Source organism: Dufourea novaeangliae, unplaced genomic scaffold (genome assembly GCF_001272555.1).
Source record: "Dufourea novaeangliae isolate 0120121106 unplaced genomic scaffold, ASM127255v1 scaffold637, whole genome shotgun sequence".
In the NCBI taxonomy this organism is placed as follows: Eukaryota; Metazoa; Arthropoda; class Insecta; order Hymenoptera; family Halictidae; genus Dufourea; species Dufourea novaeangliae.
In genome coordinates, this window is record NW_015374568.1 from 1 (window position 1) to 17,523 (window position 17,523).

A 17,523-nucleotide genomic window follows, 5' to 3' on the forward strand; every position below is an offset into this window, starting at 1 on the left:
GAATTTAAATTTCTACTATTAATCAATTAATTTAATATTATTTTTCATAGAATTTCTACTATTTAGTTCATATTATCAATCAAGGTTGTAATATTAGGTTATTAAATTCTAGCTCAGAATTTAAATTTCTACTATTAATCAATTAATTTAATATTATTTTTCATAGAATTTCTACTATTTAGTTCATATTATCAATCAAGGTTGTAATATTAGGTTATTAAATTCTAGCTCAGAATTTAAATTTCTACTATTAATCAATTAATTTAATATTATTTTTCATAGAATTTCTACTATTTAGTTCATATTATCAATCAAGGTTGTAATATTAGGTTATTAAATTCTAGCTCAGAATTTAAATTTCTACTATTAATCAATTAATTTAATATTATTTTTCATAGAATTTTTGTATTTAGTTCATATTATTAATCAAGGTTGTAATATTAGGTTATTAAATTCTAGCTCAGAATTTAAATTTCTACTATTAATCAATTAAGGTTGTAATATTAGGTTATTAAATTCTAGCTCAGAATTTAAATTTCTACTATTAAGTTCATACTATTAATCAATTAATTTAATATTATTTTTCATAGAATTTTTGTATTTAGTTCATACTATTAATCAAGGTTGTAATATTAGGTTATTAAATTCTAGCTCAGAATTTAAATTTCTACTATTAATCAATTAATTTAATATTATTCACTTATTTTTTTTTTTATTTGAATTTCTGAATTATTATAATATATAATATATTATTTTGTAGTTATTAGTATTATTTAACTGATTTTTAAGGAGTTATTTAAAGTAATTAATTGAAAGATTAGATTATAATATATATATATAAATGTATAAATGAAATGTTTAAAATATGTATATATACATCTATATATATATATTATATTTAAATATATACATACATGTATATACATGTATGTATATACATGTATGTATATATATAAATATATAATATATATATAAATATATTATATATTTATATATAATATGTACATGTAATAATTATTATATTGTATACTTATCTATAAATAGATCTTCGGGGGATCATAAATATATCGATTATTTATACTTATTTATATATGTATATTATATAATAATTATTAGATATATATATTATATATAAATATATAATATATGTATAAATATATATAAATAGAAGAAAATAGATATATATATTATATATAAATATATAATATATGTATAAATATATATAAATAGAAGAAAATAGATATATATATTATATATAAATATATAATATATGTATAAATATATATAAATAGAAGAAAATAGATATATATATTATATATAAATATATAATATATGTATAAATATATATAAATAGAAGAAAATAGATATATATATTATATATAAATATATAATATATGTATAAATATATATAAATAGAAGAAAATAGATATATATATTATATATAAATATATTATATATTTATATATAATATATACATCTAATAATTATTATATTGTATACTTATCTATAAATAGATCTTCGGGGGATCATAAATATATCGATTATTTATACCTATTTATATGAGTATACTATATTTGTATGTATACATATCTGAGATATACTTATAGATAACTAGAATTAGTAATTAGTTAATTGAAAGATTAGATTATAATATATATATATAAATGTATAAATGAAATGTTTAAAATATGTATATATACATCTATATATATATATTATATTTAAATATATACATACATGTATATACATGTATGTATATACATGTATGTATATATATAAATATATAATATATATATAAATATATATAAATAGAAGAAAATAGATATATATATTATATATAAATATATTATATATTTATATATAATATATATATCTAATAATTATTATATTGTATACTTATCTATAAATAGATCTTCGGGGGATCATAAATATATCGATTATTTATACCTATTTATATGAGTATACTATATTTGTATGTATACATATCTGAGATATACTTATAGATAACTAGAATTAGTAATTAGTTAATTGAAAGATTAGATTATAATATATATATATAAATGTATAAATGAAATGTTTAAAATATGTATATATACATCTATATATATATATTATATTTAAATATATACATACATGTATATACATGTATGTATATACATGTATGTATATATATAAATATATAATATATATATAAATATATATAAATAGAAGAAAATAGATATATATATTATATATAAATATATTATATATTTATATATAATATATACATCTAATAATTATTATATTGTATACTTATCTATAAATAGATCTTCGGGGGATCATAAATATATCGATTATTTATACCTATTTATATGAGTATACTATATTTGTATGTATACATATCTGAGATATACTTATAGATAACTAGAATTAGTAATTAGTTAATTGAAAGATTAGATTATAATATATATATATAAATGTATAAATGAAATGTTTAAAATATGTATATATGTATTTATATACAAATATATTATATATTTATATATATATATAATAAAAAAAAAAAAAATTTAATTAATAAATTAATATAAATTTATTTAATTTATATTTTTATTTAAATAATATTTTTAATATTTAATTAATATTAATTATATTAATTATTTTTAATTAAATAATATAAATATGTATATAAATTAAAATTATATTGTAAATTTAATTTATGATGTTAATAGATATGATATTGTTATTAAAATAATTTATTAATTGTTAGTTAAATTATTATTAATATATTATATGTTTAATTAATTTTAAAATTAGATTAAAAATCTTAAAAAGATAAACTAGATTTAAAAATCTAGTTTATTTTTTAGAATAATTAATTAAATGTATATTAATATTTAGTTATCAGGAATTGAAAATATATTATTATAGTTGTAAATATTGAATCTTAAATAATAAATAAAAAAAAAATTTAATTTTATTATTAAATTCTAGCTCAGAATTTGCTTTGTTTGATTTTTAGATTTTTTAGCTCGAAATTTAAAATTCTAGTGGATTTTGCCGAGGATTAGTGTTATACTCTTTGACTGAATTTAAGCCTTGAGATTCCAATAGTTCTGTTGTTTGACTAGGTTTTGAATTTCTGTTATTTGGTTTGATTTTTAGATTTTTTAGCTCGAAATTTAAAATTCTAGTGGATTTTGCCGAGGATTAGTGTTATACTCTTTGACTGAATTTAAGCCTTGAGATTCCAATAGTTCTGTTGTTTGACTAGGTTTTGAATTTCTGTTATTTGGTTTGATTTTTAGATTTTTTAGCTCGAAATTTAAAATTCTAGTGGATTTTGCCGAGGATTAGTGTTATACTCTTTGACTGAATTTAAGCCTTGAGATTCCAATAGTTCTGTTGTTTGACTAGGTTTTGAATTTCTGTTATTTGGTTTGATTTTTAGATTTTTTAGCTCGAAATTTAAAATTCTAGTGGATTTTGCCGAGGATTAGTGTTATACTCTTTGACTGAATTTAAGCCTTGAGATTCCAATAGTTCTGTTGTTTGACTAGGTTTTGAATTTCTGTTATTTGGTTTGATTTTTAGATTTTTTAGCTCGAAATTTAAAATTCTAGTGGATTTTGCCGAGGATTAGTGTTATACTCTTTGACTGAATTTAAGCCTTGAGATTCCAATAGTTCTGTTGTTTGACTAGGTTTTGAATTTCTGTTATTTGGTTTGATTTTTAGATTTTTTAGCTCGAAATTTAAAATTCTAGTGGATTTTGCCGAGGATTAGTGTTATACTCTTTGACTGAATTTAAGCCTTGAGATTCCAATAGTTCTGTTGTTTGACTAGGTTTTGAATTTATTATTCATTTTTATAGTAGGGTATCTAATCCTAGTTTATTTAAAAATCTACAATTTACAATTATATAAAAACCAATTAAAAATAGACTAAAATTTCACTTAATAGCTAATTCTGTAATCAGTTAATTGAAATCAGTATAATTTAGTTTGTGGAAATTAACTCATAAATTAAGTCTAACCGCTGGTGCTGGCACAAAATTACCCTTTATTTAATTTAATATCTAAATAAAACCTGAGTTCATATTTAAAGCTTACTATTAAATATAGAACTTGGGGCCCCTGGCCTCCAAAATATCCCAAAAAGTAATATATGGTTATTTAAAGTAATTAATTTATGATATATTATGAATAATGTGGATGGATTTTTTAAATTAAAAAAGTTTTAATTAAGGATTAAAAATTAATTACTTTAAATAACCATATATTACTTTTTGGGATATTTTGGAGGCCAGGGGCCCCAAGTTCTATATTTAATAGTAAGCTTTAAATATGAACTCAGGTTTTATTTAGATATTAAATTAAATAAAGGGTAATTTTGTGCCAGCACCAGCGGTTAGACTTAATTTATGAGTTAATTTCCACAAACTAAATTATACTGATTTCAATTAACTGATTACAGAATTAGCTATTAAGTGAAATTTTAGTCTATTTTTAATTGGTTTTTATATAATTGTAAATTGTAGATTTTTAAATAAACTAGGATTAGATACCCTACTATAAAAATGAATAATAAATTTAATAATTAAATGTAAATCATTAAAATTAAATAATATGGCGGCTTGGTTTATATATTAGAGGAACCTGTATTTTAATTGATATTCCACGTTAAGATATACTTTATTTTTACTTATGTATTGTTGTTTTCAGATTTTATTAATATGTTATTTTTATTATATATATGTATAAATATATAACAATTCAAATCAAAATATAGTTATAATAAAGGTAATATGGGTTACAATAAATTTAATTTATGGATTATTAGTTTTAAAATTAATATGAAATAGGATTTAATAGTAAATATAAATAATTATTTATATAGAAAATATAATTGAGTGTACAAATTGCCCGTCATTTTCAATTTATTTGAAAGAAGTCGTAACATAGTAAGAGTACTGGAAAGTGTTCTTTTTTAAGAATTTTAGTTTAAGTAAAATATTTCTTTTACATGGAAAGGATCGATAATTAATATTGAAGTTTTATGAATATTAAGATTGATTATAAAATGAATGTTTATAAATTAATATAATTAAAGTTTTATTATTTTTGTTTGTTTTATTAATATTTAAATAAATTTTAAGTAAATAAGAATTGTTAAAGAATTAATTTAAATTTTTTAAATAAAAATTTATTTTGTACCTTTTGTATCAGGGTTGATTAATATATGTATATAAATTTATAAATCTCGAATATTAAGGAGCTAATTATATATATTTATTTATGTTTTATAATAATTATAAATGTATAATTAGGTATTATAAGTAATTCAAATTTTTAGATATCTAGTTTTTTTAGAAATGAATTTAATTCAAATAATTAGAAATTAATATTAGTTTAATTATAATTTAATTTTTAATTATAAACAATATATGGGATAATCTATATATTGTTATAATAATGTATTATAATATAATTATATAATAGTATTCATAATATTTGTTTATATAGAAAATATTTAATAATTTATATTTATAAACTAAAAATTTAATTGTTCATATTATTTTTATAAAAAAGTTAATATTAATTTAATATAATGAATTATAATGATTAAATAAGTAAATTTTTAAGTTAATTAATAGATAATTGGGTTTTTAATTAAAGGAATTCGGCAAAATAAATATATTCACCTGTTTAACAAAAACATGTCTTTTTGATATTAATTTAAAGTCTGCCCTGCTCCATGAAAATTAAATAGCTGCAGTATTTTGACTGTACAAAGGTAGCATAATCAATTGGCTTTTTATTGAAGTCTTGAATGAAAGGGTTAATGAAATATATTCTGTCTCTATTTAAAACATTTAATTTTAATTTTAAGTAAAAATGCTTAAATATTAATAAGGGACGAGAAGACCCTATAGAATTTTATATTTATTATTAAATTAAATTAAGTATTAAATAAAATAATTTAATAATTTTATTTGATTGGGAGGATAATTAAATTTAATTAACTTTAATTAAATTGAACAATAATTATTGAAATTAAAAGGATATTTTATTAAAAATTAATAGAAAAAATTACCTTAGGGATAACAGCGTAATATTTTTAAAGAGATCTTATCTAAAAAAATGATTGCGACCTCGATGTTGAATTAAGATAAAAGTTAAATGTAGATATTTAATATTTTAAGTCTGTTCGACTTTTAATTTCTTACATGATTTGAGTTCAGATCGGCGTGAGCCAGATTGGTTTCTATCTTTATTCAAATTAATATAATTTTGTACGAAAGGACTAATTATTTATAATATTTATTTAGAAGGTTAATTTATATAATATTATTTTGGCAGATTAGTGCATTAAATTTAGAATTTAATAATATAGTTATCTATAAATAATAATTGAATTTAATATTATTTTTATTGTTATTTTATTAATTATAGTTATACTATCAGTGGCTTTTTTAACATTATTAGAACGTAAAATTTTAGGTTATATACAAGATCGTAAAGGACCTAATAAATTGGGGTTGATAGGGTATCTTCAGCCTTTTAGTGATGTTATTAAGCTTTTAAATAAAGAAATATTTAGTGTTGAAAAAGTAAGATCTAATTATTATTATTTAATATCTATAATAATTTTATTATTATCTTTAATATTATGAATATTATTACCGTTTTATATTAATTTATATACAATGGAATTAGGGATTTTATTATTATTAAGTTTGTTAGGGGTAGGAGTGTATCCTATTATTTTAGGGGGTTGATCTTCTAATTCTAATTATTCAATATTAGGTTCAGTTCGTCTTATTGCTCAATCTATTTCTTATGAAGTTAGATTATTTTTAATAATTTTTGTTTTAATAATGTTAATTGAAAGATATTCTTTAGTAAGATTTATAAAGTATCAGCATAGAGGGAAATTTTTTATTTTTATATTTCCTATATATTTAATATTTTTTGTTAGGATATTAATAGAGTTGAATCGAACTCCTTTTGATTTAGTAGAAGGAGAGTCTGAGTTAGTTTCAGGATTTAATACTGAATATTTTAGAAGAAGATTTGCTTTAATTTTTATAGCAGAATATGCTAACATTATTTTTACTAGATTTTTAATAACTTTTATATTTATTTATAGAAATATTTATAGTTTTATATTTATAATTTTATTTATTTTTCATGTAATTTTTATTATTTGAATTCGGGGAGTACTCCCCCGAATTCGATACGATGAACTAATGATATTATGTTGGAAAAAATTTTTATCTATTACTTTAATATATTTAGTTGTTTTTAGTTTATTAAAATTTTTAACATAAGCTAATAGAATAATTAATTCTATGGTATATTTTCAAAATATAAGCTTAAGGGGGTCAAGCTCATTAGCTTTATTGAGTGAATAAGATTTTATCTCAATATATATTTAGATGAGGAGTTAAAATAAAGAATATGAAATATAGGCATGTAAAATAAATTCTTAAGTTTGTGAATGGATATTCAATTAATTGTCTTCCTAGTCATGTTAATATGATGAATGTTCTTGTTAATATTCAGAATATAATTTGGTTTAACGGGTAAAATTTACTGGTTTTGATTAAGTGATTATTTAAAAATGGTATAATAAGAAGGATTATAATTGATATTATTAATCCTATTACTCCTCCTAATTTATTTGGAATGATTCGTAGAATTGTATATGCAAATAAGAAGTATCATTCTGGTTTAATGTGTTCAGGAGTTACTATAGGATTAGCTATAATGAAATTATCAGGATCTCCTAATATAAATGGGTTTATTGAGATTAAGGTTAATAATATTATTATAATTATAAAAAATCCTATGATATCTTTTGTTGAGAAGTATGGGTGAAAATTTAATTTGTTTATATTTCTATTTAATCCTGATGGATTGTTAGATCCTGATAAGTGTAGAAAGAATAAATGTAAAATTACTATTAATAAAATAATAAAAGGTAAAATAAAATGGAAAGTATAGAATCGATTTAATGTTGCATTATTAATTGAAAAGCCTCCTCATAATCAGTTAACTAGACTAGGTCCGATGTAAGGTAATGCAGAAAGTAAATTTGTAATTACTGTGGCTCCTCAAAAAGATATTTGACCTCATGGTAAAACATAGCCTAAGAAAGCGGTAGCTATTGATAATATGAAGATAATTACTCCAATTGTTCAAACTTGTATGAGTTTATAGGATTGGTAATATAAGTTTCGTCCAATGTGTATGTACATACAAATGAAGTATATTGATGCTCCATTTATATGAATTATTCGTATTATTCATCCTATATTAACATTTTTTATAATATGAATAATTCTTATGAATGCATTATTAATGTTAGGACAGTAATGTATAGTTAGGAATAGCCCAGAGATAATTTGGATAGATAGTATTATTCCTATAATTGATCCAAAATTTCATCATAAGTTAATACTTGAAGGAGTAGGTAGATTAATTAAGGATGAATTTATAATTTTTATTAAGGGTATTTTATTTATTATAGATTGGAATTTTGTTATAGTCATTATTTTATAATTTTTCGTAAAGGTACTTTAAGTTGTTTACTTATTTTAATTACTATAAATAGACAATAGATTAGATTTATGATGTTTATGATTGTTATTGATATATAAGGGGTATTATAGATGGATTGTATTGAAGTGTGTATGATTATGTTTGGTTGATTATTTATTGTTATTAATATAATTGGAATTATAATAGTTGTATATGTTATAATGGTTATTATAATTATAATTATTTTTGATGATGTTTTGAATTTAAAGTTGTTGATCGTGCTAGTGAAATATATAAATATAATTATTATTCCTCTAATTATTGAAATAAATATTATATATATATATATTGATTTTTTTAATGATGTATAAGATATAAAAGAAGTTAATATAGTGAATAAGATTAATATAATTATATAATTTAATGGGTGTAATTTGTTGTTCATGATTGCGTATATTATTATTAATATTATAATTATTACTGTAATTGTTTTAATATTTGATGTTATCATTGTACAAAAAATAGTTTAATTCAAAACCTTAATTTTGGAGATTAAAGATAAGTGTATTTTTTTTGATAGTGTTAGAATTGATATAAGAAATTTTCTATTACTAATTTACAAAATTAGGGTTTTAAATTAAACTATATATCTAATATTATTTGTTTATGAATTATTTTTTTGTTATGTTTGTTTTTTCTTTATTAATGTTATTTATTTTTAATAATTATTTTTTAATAGTTTTAATTAGTCTAGAGTTTTTAGTTTTGAGTATTTTATTGTTGATTTTTAATTTAATATTAGGCAATGATTGATTATTTATAGTTTTTTTGGTTATAGCAGTTTGTGAAAGTGTATTAGGTATTGCATTAATGGTCAGGATAGTTTATATATTTGGTGATCAAGGTATTAGATTATTAAATATAAAATGGTAGGTATTTAATTTATATATTATAGATATGATATTATTTATTTGTATTTTATTTAGTTTATTTTTATTATATTATTACATTAAGGATAGTAATTTTATGGGAGTTGTTTTATTTTTGATTGTGTTATTTATGGGTTTTGAATTTGATTTATTTATTGATTCATATAATTTGAGTTTATTATTTTGTATAGATCAGTATTCATTTAGATTAGTTATGTTGAGATTATGAATTTTAAGTATGGTTTTTTTTTCTTTGGAGGATTTGAGTGATTTAAGTTTATGTAATGGTATTTTATTGGGTTTAATAGTTATTTTATTTATATTATTTTTTTCTATAAATTTATTATTTTTTTATTTTATGTTTGAAGCTAGTCTTTTAATGGTTTTTTTAATTATTGTAAAGTGGGGGATAGGAGGGATACGTATATTGGCTGGATATTATCTTATGTTTTATACTTTATTTTTTTCTTTACCTTTGTTAATATTTTTTTTTTATTTATTTAATTTTACGTTTACAAGAGATATATTTTTGATGGGAGATTATATATGTTATATTAATTTTTGGGTGTATTTATATACTATAAGATCTTTTTTTGTAAAAATTCCTTTATATTTAATACATGGTTGGTTATTAAAAGCTCATGTTGAGGCTCCTGTATTTGGTTCTATAATTTTAGCTTCTATTTTATTGAAATTAGGAGGGTATGGGTTATTACGGTTAAATTTAATTTTTTATGATAATTTAGTTCAGTCTAGATTTTATTTTGTGTCTATTAGTATAGTTGGTAGGATATTTTTAAGTCTAGTTTGTTTACGTCAAGTTGATATGAAGCTTTTAGTAGCTTATTCATCTGTAGTGCATATAGGAGTAATAGTTTGTGGTATGTATACGTTAGTTGGTATAGGTACTAGAGGTATGTTTATTACTATAATTGGTCATGGATTTTGTTCTTCTGGTTTATTTTATTTAGTTAATCTTTGTTATAAGGAAACTAATAGACGTTTAATATTTGTTAATAAAGGAATAATAACTTTTTTTCCTTCTTTATCATTGATTTGATTTATGTTTTGTTCTTCTAATATGTCTGCTCCTGTTTCTTTAAATTTGGTTAGTGAATTGTTTTTATTTACAGGATTAGTAAGCTGATTGTATTATCTATATATTTATGTTGTTTTTATTTGTTTTTTTGGATTTGTTTATTCTTTATATTTATATTGTTATGTTCAACATGGTAAGGCTAATTATTATCTTAAAGTTGGATATATTACTTATATGGATTTTATTGTATTACTTATACATTGATTACCTTTAAATTTATTATTTATTAATATGAATTATCTCTAAATTTAGGTAGTTTAATTTAAAACATTGATTTGTGGAATCATAAATACTTTTTAGTCTTGAATTATTTATTTATTGTTAGTTAATTTTTATTTATTATTATTATCAAGGTTAGTTATATTTTTAATAGGTATTTATTGTTTTATTTTAAATAAAGTTTTTTTAATTGGTTGGGAGTTATATATATATAATTCTATAAGTTATGTATATTTATTGCATGTGGATTATATAAGTTTATTGTTTTTATTTACTGTTTTATTTATTTCTTCAATAGTAATACTTTATAGATTGAGTTATATGATAGATGATTTATATATTAAGCGTTTTATTTATTTGGTTTTGTTATTTATTTTATCTATGTGTATAATAATTATAAGTCCTAATATTATGAGTATTTTATTAGGGTGAGATGGTTTGGGTTTAATTTCTTATTTATTAGTTATTTATTATCAGAATTTAAATGCTTTTAATTCAGGAATATTAACTATTTTATGTAATCGATTAGGGGATATTGGATTGTTAATGTTAATTATTTTTTGTTCTTCTTTTGGTAGTTGAAATTTAATGATTTATTCTTGTGATAAGTTGATATTATTTTTTATAATGTTAGCTATATTTACTAAAAGTGCACAAGTTCCTTTTTCTTCTTGATTACCTGCTGCTATAACAGCTCCTACTCCTGTTTCTTCATTAGTTCATTCTTCAACTTTAGTGACTGCTGGAGTATATTTATTTATTCGTTATAATAATTTATTTAATAATTCTATATTTTTACATTATGTTTTGTTATTATCTAGATTTACTATGTTTATGTCAGGTTTAATTGCTAATTTTGAAATAAATTTTAAGAAAGTTATTGCTTTGTCTACTTTAAGACAATTAGGATTTATAATAAGAATTTTAAGTATAGGATATGTTGAGTTAGGATTTTTTCATTTAATTGTTCATGCTTTTTTTAAATCTATAATATTTATATGTGCTGGTGAGTTTATTCACATAAATTTTAATAATCAGGATATACGGGTATTTGGAGGTATATTTTATATGAGTTTATTAAAGAGTTTATTTTTTATTTTTGCTATTATAAATTTATGTGGATTTCCTTTTGTATCGGGATTTTATTCTAAGGATTTAATTTTAGAATCTTTTTTTTCTATAAAATTTAATATTGTTTCTTTGATTTTATTATTTTTTTCTACGGTTTTTACTATTAGATATAGAATTCGTTTAATTTATTGGATTTTACTTTTTTATAAAATATTTATTAGTTTGTTTAATTTTGGTGATGATATGATTATATTTTTTAGAAAATTGTTTTTATATTTTATTTTAATTTTTTTAGGTAATTATTGTCTATTGCTTTTATTTAATGGTTTTGTATATATGATATTAGGTTCGGATAAGCTTATATTTTTAAATTTATACTTGTTGGGATTTTATTTTTATTATCTTATTTTTATTTTGGATTTAACAGATATAGTTTTAATTGGTATGTTTTTTAGAAGAATATTTTATTTAAATTTTGTATTTAAGGTCCCTAAAATTTTTTTTGATTTTATTTATATTTATGAATCTGGGTTTGAATGTTGTTGAGAAGTAGTTACAGGACTTAGTTTTATTCATATATTTTTATTGAATAAAATATTTTTAATATATAATGGTTGAACTAAGGTTTTTAATTATAGTAATTTATTTATTTTTAATATTTATTTATTTATATTAGTATTTTTTGTTTTTATGTATTTAAATAGCTTAAATTTAGAGTATAATATTGAAAATATTAAGGTAATTTTTAATTTTTAAATATTTATAAATTTTAATTAATTTTATATTGAAAATATAAGGTTTTTTTTAAACTATATAAATAGAAATTTAACAAATTTTTGTTTTATTAGAATTAGAAGTTCTATTTAATTAATTTCTTTAATTGGCTTTAAGGCAGTGAAATTATTAACAATAATTTACCTCTATTTTGGTTTCAATTAATTGAGTATAAAGATTGATTAATCTATTTTTAATTCGAAGTTAAATGTAATAATATTACTTTAAATACTTAGATATAATATAATTTTGATTAACTATTAAATGCAATTTAATTATTATTATTTAACTAATATCCATTTAGTTAATTCATTTTAATATATTTATAAATCATTCTATTCATAGACTTAGCAGTAAAATTAAAATAAAAGATATTAGTATTATTATAGTTATTGAATTTATATTGTATAATACGGGAACTATTGGAATAATTAGGATAATTTCAATATCAAAGATTAGAAATATTAAAGTGATTATGAAAAATTGGATAGAAAAAGGTAAACGTGCTGATGAAAAAGGATCAAACCCACATTCAAATGGAGTTATTTTTTCACGATTTTTTTTTATTATTTGTGTTAATATTAAGTTGATTATAATAATAATAATTGGTATTAAGGATATTAGAATTCTAATAATTAAAATGTTTATTATTATATATATTAATGTTTAAATTTTTTAATTGGAAGTTAAATGTAATTAATTATACTATATATATATATTATATATTATATATATTATCTAGATCATCAATATAAAAATACATAAAGAAATAATCATACGATGTCTACAAAATGTCAATATCATGATGCTGCTTCAAAATTGAAATGATGGGTTTTTGATAATTGTAGTTTTAATATACGTAGATAGCATGTTAATATAAATAAGATACCAATAATTACGTGTAATCCGTGAAATCCTGTCATTATGAAGAAAATTGATCCAAAGATTCTGTCATTGATTGTAAAAAGTGCTTCTTTGTATTCTAAATATTGTAATGAGGAGAAGCACACTCCTAGAATGATTGTAATTAATATTAGATTTAATGATTTTGTATGATTATTTAATAATAGATGATGACTTCATGTGATTGTTATTCCTGAAGAAATTAAGATAATAGTATTTAGTAATGGAATATCAAAAGGGTTGAATATTATGATATTTGAGGGAGGTCATGTTCTTCCAATTTCTACATTAGGGGAAATTGATCTGTGAAAATATGCTCAGAAAAATGAGATAAAGAAAAATAATTCTGAAATAATAAATAAAATTATTCTGTATTTTATTAATTTTGATACTGTAAGTGTATGAAATCCTTGTATAGTTCTTTCTCGAATTACATCTCGTCATCATTGTAATATTGATATAATTAGTAGAATTGAATTTATAATAAGTGTATAAGAGTAATGATTGTAGAATAGGATGATGATTCTCATTAATGTATTTATGATATTAAATGATGTAATTATAGGTCATGGTCTTAAAGTTACTAAATGAAATGGGTGGTTAGTTATTATCATAGTTATTAGATTCATTAAAATATAATGTTCTTAGGATTGATAGTACATATGCTTGAATTAAGGATACAGATATTTCTAAAATAATTAATATATTTTGTATTATAATTATTAAAGGTAAAAATAATAGGAATTTATTTATTGAAGATCCTATTAAGGTTATTATTAAATGACCTGCTAGTATATTTGCTCTAAGACGAATTGTTAGTGTTCAGGGTCGAATTAAATTTCTAATTGATTCAATTAATACTATAAATCTTATTAATATAGTAGGTGTATTTATTGGAACTATATGAATAAGTATATGGTTGGTATTTACTAATCATCCATATATTATAAATCTTACTCATAGAATTAAAGATATAGTTAAGTTGACTACAAGGTGACTTGTAGGAGTGAAGATGTAAGGTATTAATCCTATTAGATTTATAGTTATGATTGATAATATTAGTATAATGAAAATTAATAAGTTTGTATTAAATTTGTTATTTACAATTAAGTTAAATTCATTAAAAATGAACATTATTAATAAGTTAAATGATATATGTAGTCGAGAAGGTAATAATCATAAGGATATTGGGTTGATTAGTAGTATGATTATTATTGATAGTCAATTTAATGATAAACATATACTGGTAGATGGATCAAAAATGGAAAATAGATTTACTATCATTTTCATTTTCAGTTAATGGTTTTAGTTTGAATATTATGTTTTAATTTATATTGTTTATTGAAGTAGATTGTTGTTAATATTGCAATGTTTATTAAACATGTTATTATTATAATTAATAATCATGATATAGGTATTATTTGTGGAATAAAAGAATTATCATTAGGAGTATTTGTTAATTACTATTTATTGGTTTAAGAGACCATTTCTTACTTTCAGACACCTAATGAAAAAATATTTATTTAATAATTTTAAATTGACAATTTAATGTTATTTTTTAACTAATTCTTTATATTGATGTAATTCAGTATATAAAGTTTTTTACATTTGTTCTTTCTATTACGATAGGTATGAATCTATGATTAGTTCCACAGATTTCAGAGCATTGACCAAAATATAAACCAGGTCGTGAGGAAATTAAAGATATTTGATTAATTCGTCCTGGGATTGAATCTATTTTTACTCCAATAGATGGGATGGTTCAAGAATGAATAACGTCGGCAGAAGTGGTTAGTATTCGGATAGGTGTTTTATATGGAAGGACTATTCGATTATCTACGTCTAATAAACGAAATGAATTTAGGTTAATTGAATTATTTATGTAAGAATCGAATTGGATATGTAAGAAATCTGTATATTCATATGTTCAGTATCATTGATGTCCAATTGATTTAATGGTGAAGAATGTAGGGTTTCATAGTTCGTCGATAAAATATAGAGTTTTGAGAGATGGAATTGCAATAATTATTAATATGAATATTGGTATTACAGTTCAGATGATTTCTAGGTTATGATGTTTTAATAAATTTAGATTAGTATATTTATTAAATATAATGTCTGTTATTATATATAAAGTAGAAGCTAGGACAATGATTATAATGGTTATTGTAAGATTGTAAAAGTTATTTAAATTATCTGTAAATGGGGAGTTAGAGTCTTGAAAGTTATATATTGATCATGTTGCTATTTTTAATAAAAATTAATTAATTTTTTAAATAGATCTTAAATCTATTGCACTATTCTGCCATATTAAATTAATTTTTGTTGATAATAGGTAATTCGTTAAATGAATGATTAAGTGGAGGGTATGTTTGTGTTCATTCTAAAGATGATTGATAGTATTTGAAGAGGATGAATCGTTTTTTGATTAAACTTTCTAATATAATGAAAATTAATATAATTAATCTATTGAATGTTATTATTGAACCTAAGGTAGATAAAGTATTTCAGCAGTAGTAAGCATCTGGGTAATCAGAATAACGTCGAGGTATTCCTATTAATCCTAGAAAGTGTTGGGGAAAGAATGTTAGGTTTACTCCGATAAATATAAAATAAAATTGAATGTTAAGTATATTTTTATTTAGTGTTAATCCTGTGAATAAAGGGTATCAGTGGACTAATCTGGCAATAATAGCAAATACAGCTCCTATAGATAGAACATAATGGAAGTGTCCTACTACATAATAAGTATCGTGTAATATAATATCAATGGAGGAGTTAGATAATATAATACCTGTTAATCCTCCTATAGTAAATAAAAAGATAAATCCTATAGATCATTTTATAGAAGGTGATTGTTTAATTTTAATTCCATAATATGTTGCTAATCAACTAAAAATTTTAATTCCTGTAGGGACGGCAATAATTATAGTTGCGGAAGTAAAATAAGCACGGGTATCAACATTTAATCCAATTGTAAATATGTGATGAGCTCAGACAATGAAACCTAAAAATCCAATTCCTAATATTGCATAAATCATTCTTAGATTTCCGAATGTTTCTTTTTTACCTCTTTCATTGAAAATAATGTGTGAAATTAGGCCGAAACCAGGTAGGATTAGAATGTATACTTCTGGATGACCAAAAAATCAAAATAGATGTTGATATAGAATCGGATCTCCTCCTCCTGTTGGGTCAAAAAAGGAAGTATTTATGTTCCGATCTGTTAATAATATAGTAATTGCTCCTGCTAATACAGGTAGTGATAATAATAATAAAATAGCTGTAATTATAACAGATCATGGAAATAATCTTATTTGATCGTGATTTATTGAATTATTTTTTATTATGTTAATTGAAATAATAAAGTTAATTGCACCTATAATTGATGAAATTCCTGCAATATGTAGTGAGAAAATTGTTATATCTACAGAATTAGAGGGATGATATATTAATGAAGATAAAGGTGGGTATACTGTTCATCCTGTTCCTGATCCTGAATTTATAATTCTTCTAAGTAATAATAAAAATATTGAGGGTAATAGTAATCAGAATCTTATGTTATTTATTCGAGGGAATGCTATATCAGGAGCTCCAATTATTAAAGGTACTAGTCAGTTTCCAAATCCTCCAATTATGAAAGGTATTACTATAAAAAAGATTATTACGAATGCGTGTGAGGTTACAATTGAGTTGTAGATTTGATCATTATTTAATCAGTTTCCTGGTGCTCTTAATTGTATTCGGATAATTATTCTTATTGATGATCCAATTATTCCTGCTCATATTGCGAAAATGAAATATAATATTCCAATATTTTTATGATTAGTAGAGTATAGTCAAATTTTATAATTGTATTTTATTAAGACATATATTGAGTATATAAGTTAAACTTTGAAGGTTTATAGTTTTTTTAACTTAAGGTCTTTAAATATTATGCCTGAATTAAAGGTATAAACTGTAAATTTATAAATGAAAATTATTTTCTAATATTATTTTTGTA

General features: G+C 20.4%; 5 protein-coding genes and 1 pseudogene across 5 annotated transcripts; 2 read left to right on the top strand and 4 right to left on the bottom strand.

Annotated features, from left to right (window-relative positions):
- Positions 1–6,402: 6,402 nt before the first annotated feature.
- On the top strand, positions 6,403–7,390 carry LOC107193183 (NADH-ubiquinone oxidoreductase chain 1-like; the record flags this gene model as incomplete). Its single annotated transcript, XM_015582586.1, is given in 2 exon segments — positions 6,403–7,096; positions 7,196–7,390. Coding segments are annotated over 2 exon segments (811 nt in total), but the record flags the coding sequence as incomplete, so codon positions are not given.
- Positions 7,381–8,536, bottom strand: LOC107193186 (annotated as a pseudogene).
- Positions 8,537–10,280: 1,744 nt separating this feature from the next.
- LOC107193184 (NADH-ubiquinone oxidoreductase chain 5-like) lies at positions 10,281–12,038 on the top strand (the record flags this gene model as incomplete). Its single annotated transcript, XM_015582587.1, is given in 2 exon segments — positions 10,281–10,345; positions 10,997–12,038. Coding segments are annotated over 2 exon segments (1,107 nt in total), but the record flags the coding sequence as incomplete, so codon positions are not given.
- A 1,291-nt stretch (positions 12,039–13,329) lies between these two features.
- On the bottom strand, positions 13,330–14,804 carry LOC107193187 (ATP synthase subunit a-like). The gene is given in 1 exon segment (XM_015582589.1): positions 13,330–14,804. A coding segment is annotated over 1 exon segment (684 nt). The 3' UTR covers positions 13,330–14,120.
- A 285-nt stretch (positions 14,805–15,089) lies between these two features.
- LOC107193185 (cytochrome c oxidase subunit 2-like) lies at positions 15,090–16,561 on the bottom strand. Its single transcript, XM_015582588.1, is given in 2 exon segments — positions 15,090–15,764; positions 16,528–16,561. Coding segments are annotated over 2 exon segments (693 nt in total). The 3' UTR covers positions 15,090–15,105.
- On the bottom strand, positions 15,836–17,320 carry LOC107193189 (cytochrome c oxidase subunit 1-like; the record flags this gene model as incomplete). The annotated part of the gene is given in 1 exon segment (XM_015582590.1): positions 15,836–17,320. A coding segment is annotated over 1 exon segment (651 nt), but the record flags the coding sequence as incomplete, so codon positions are not given.
- Positions 17,321–17,523: the final 203 nt, after the last annotated feature.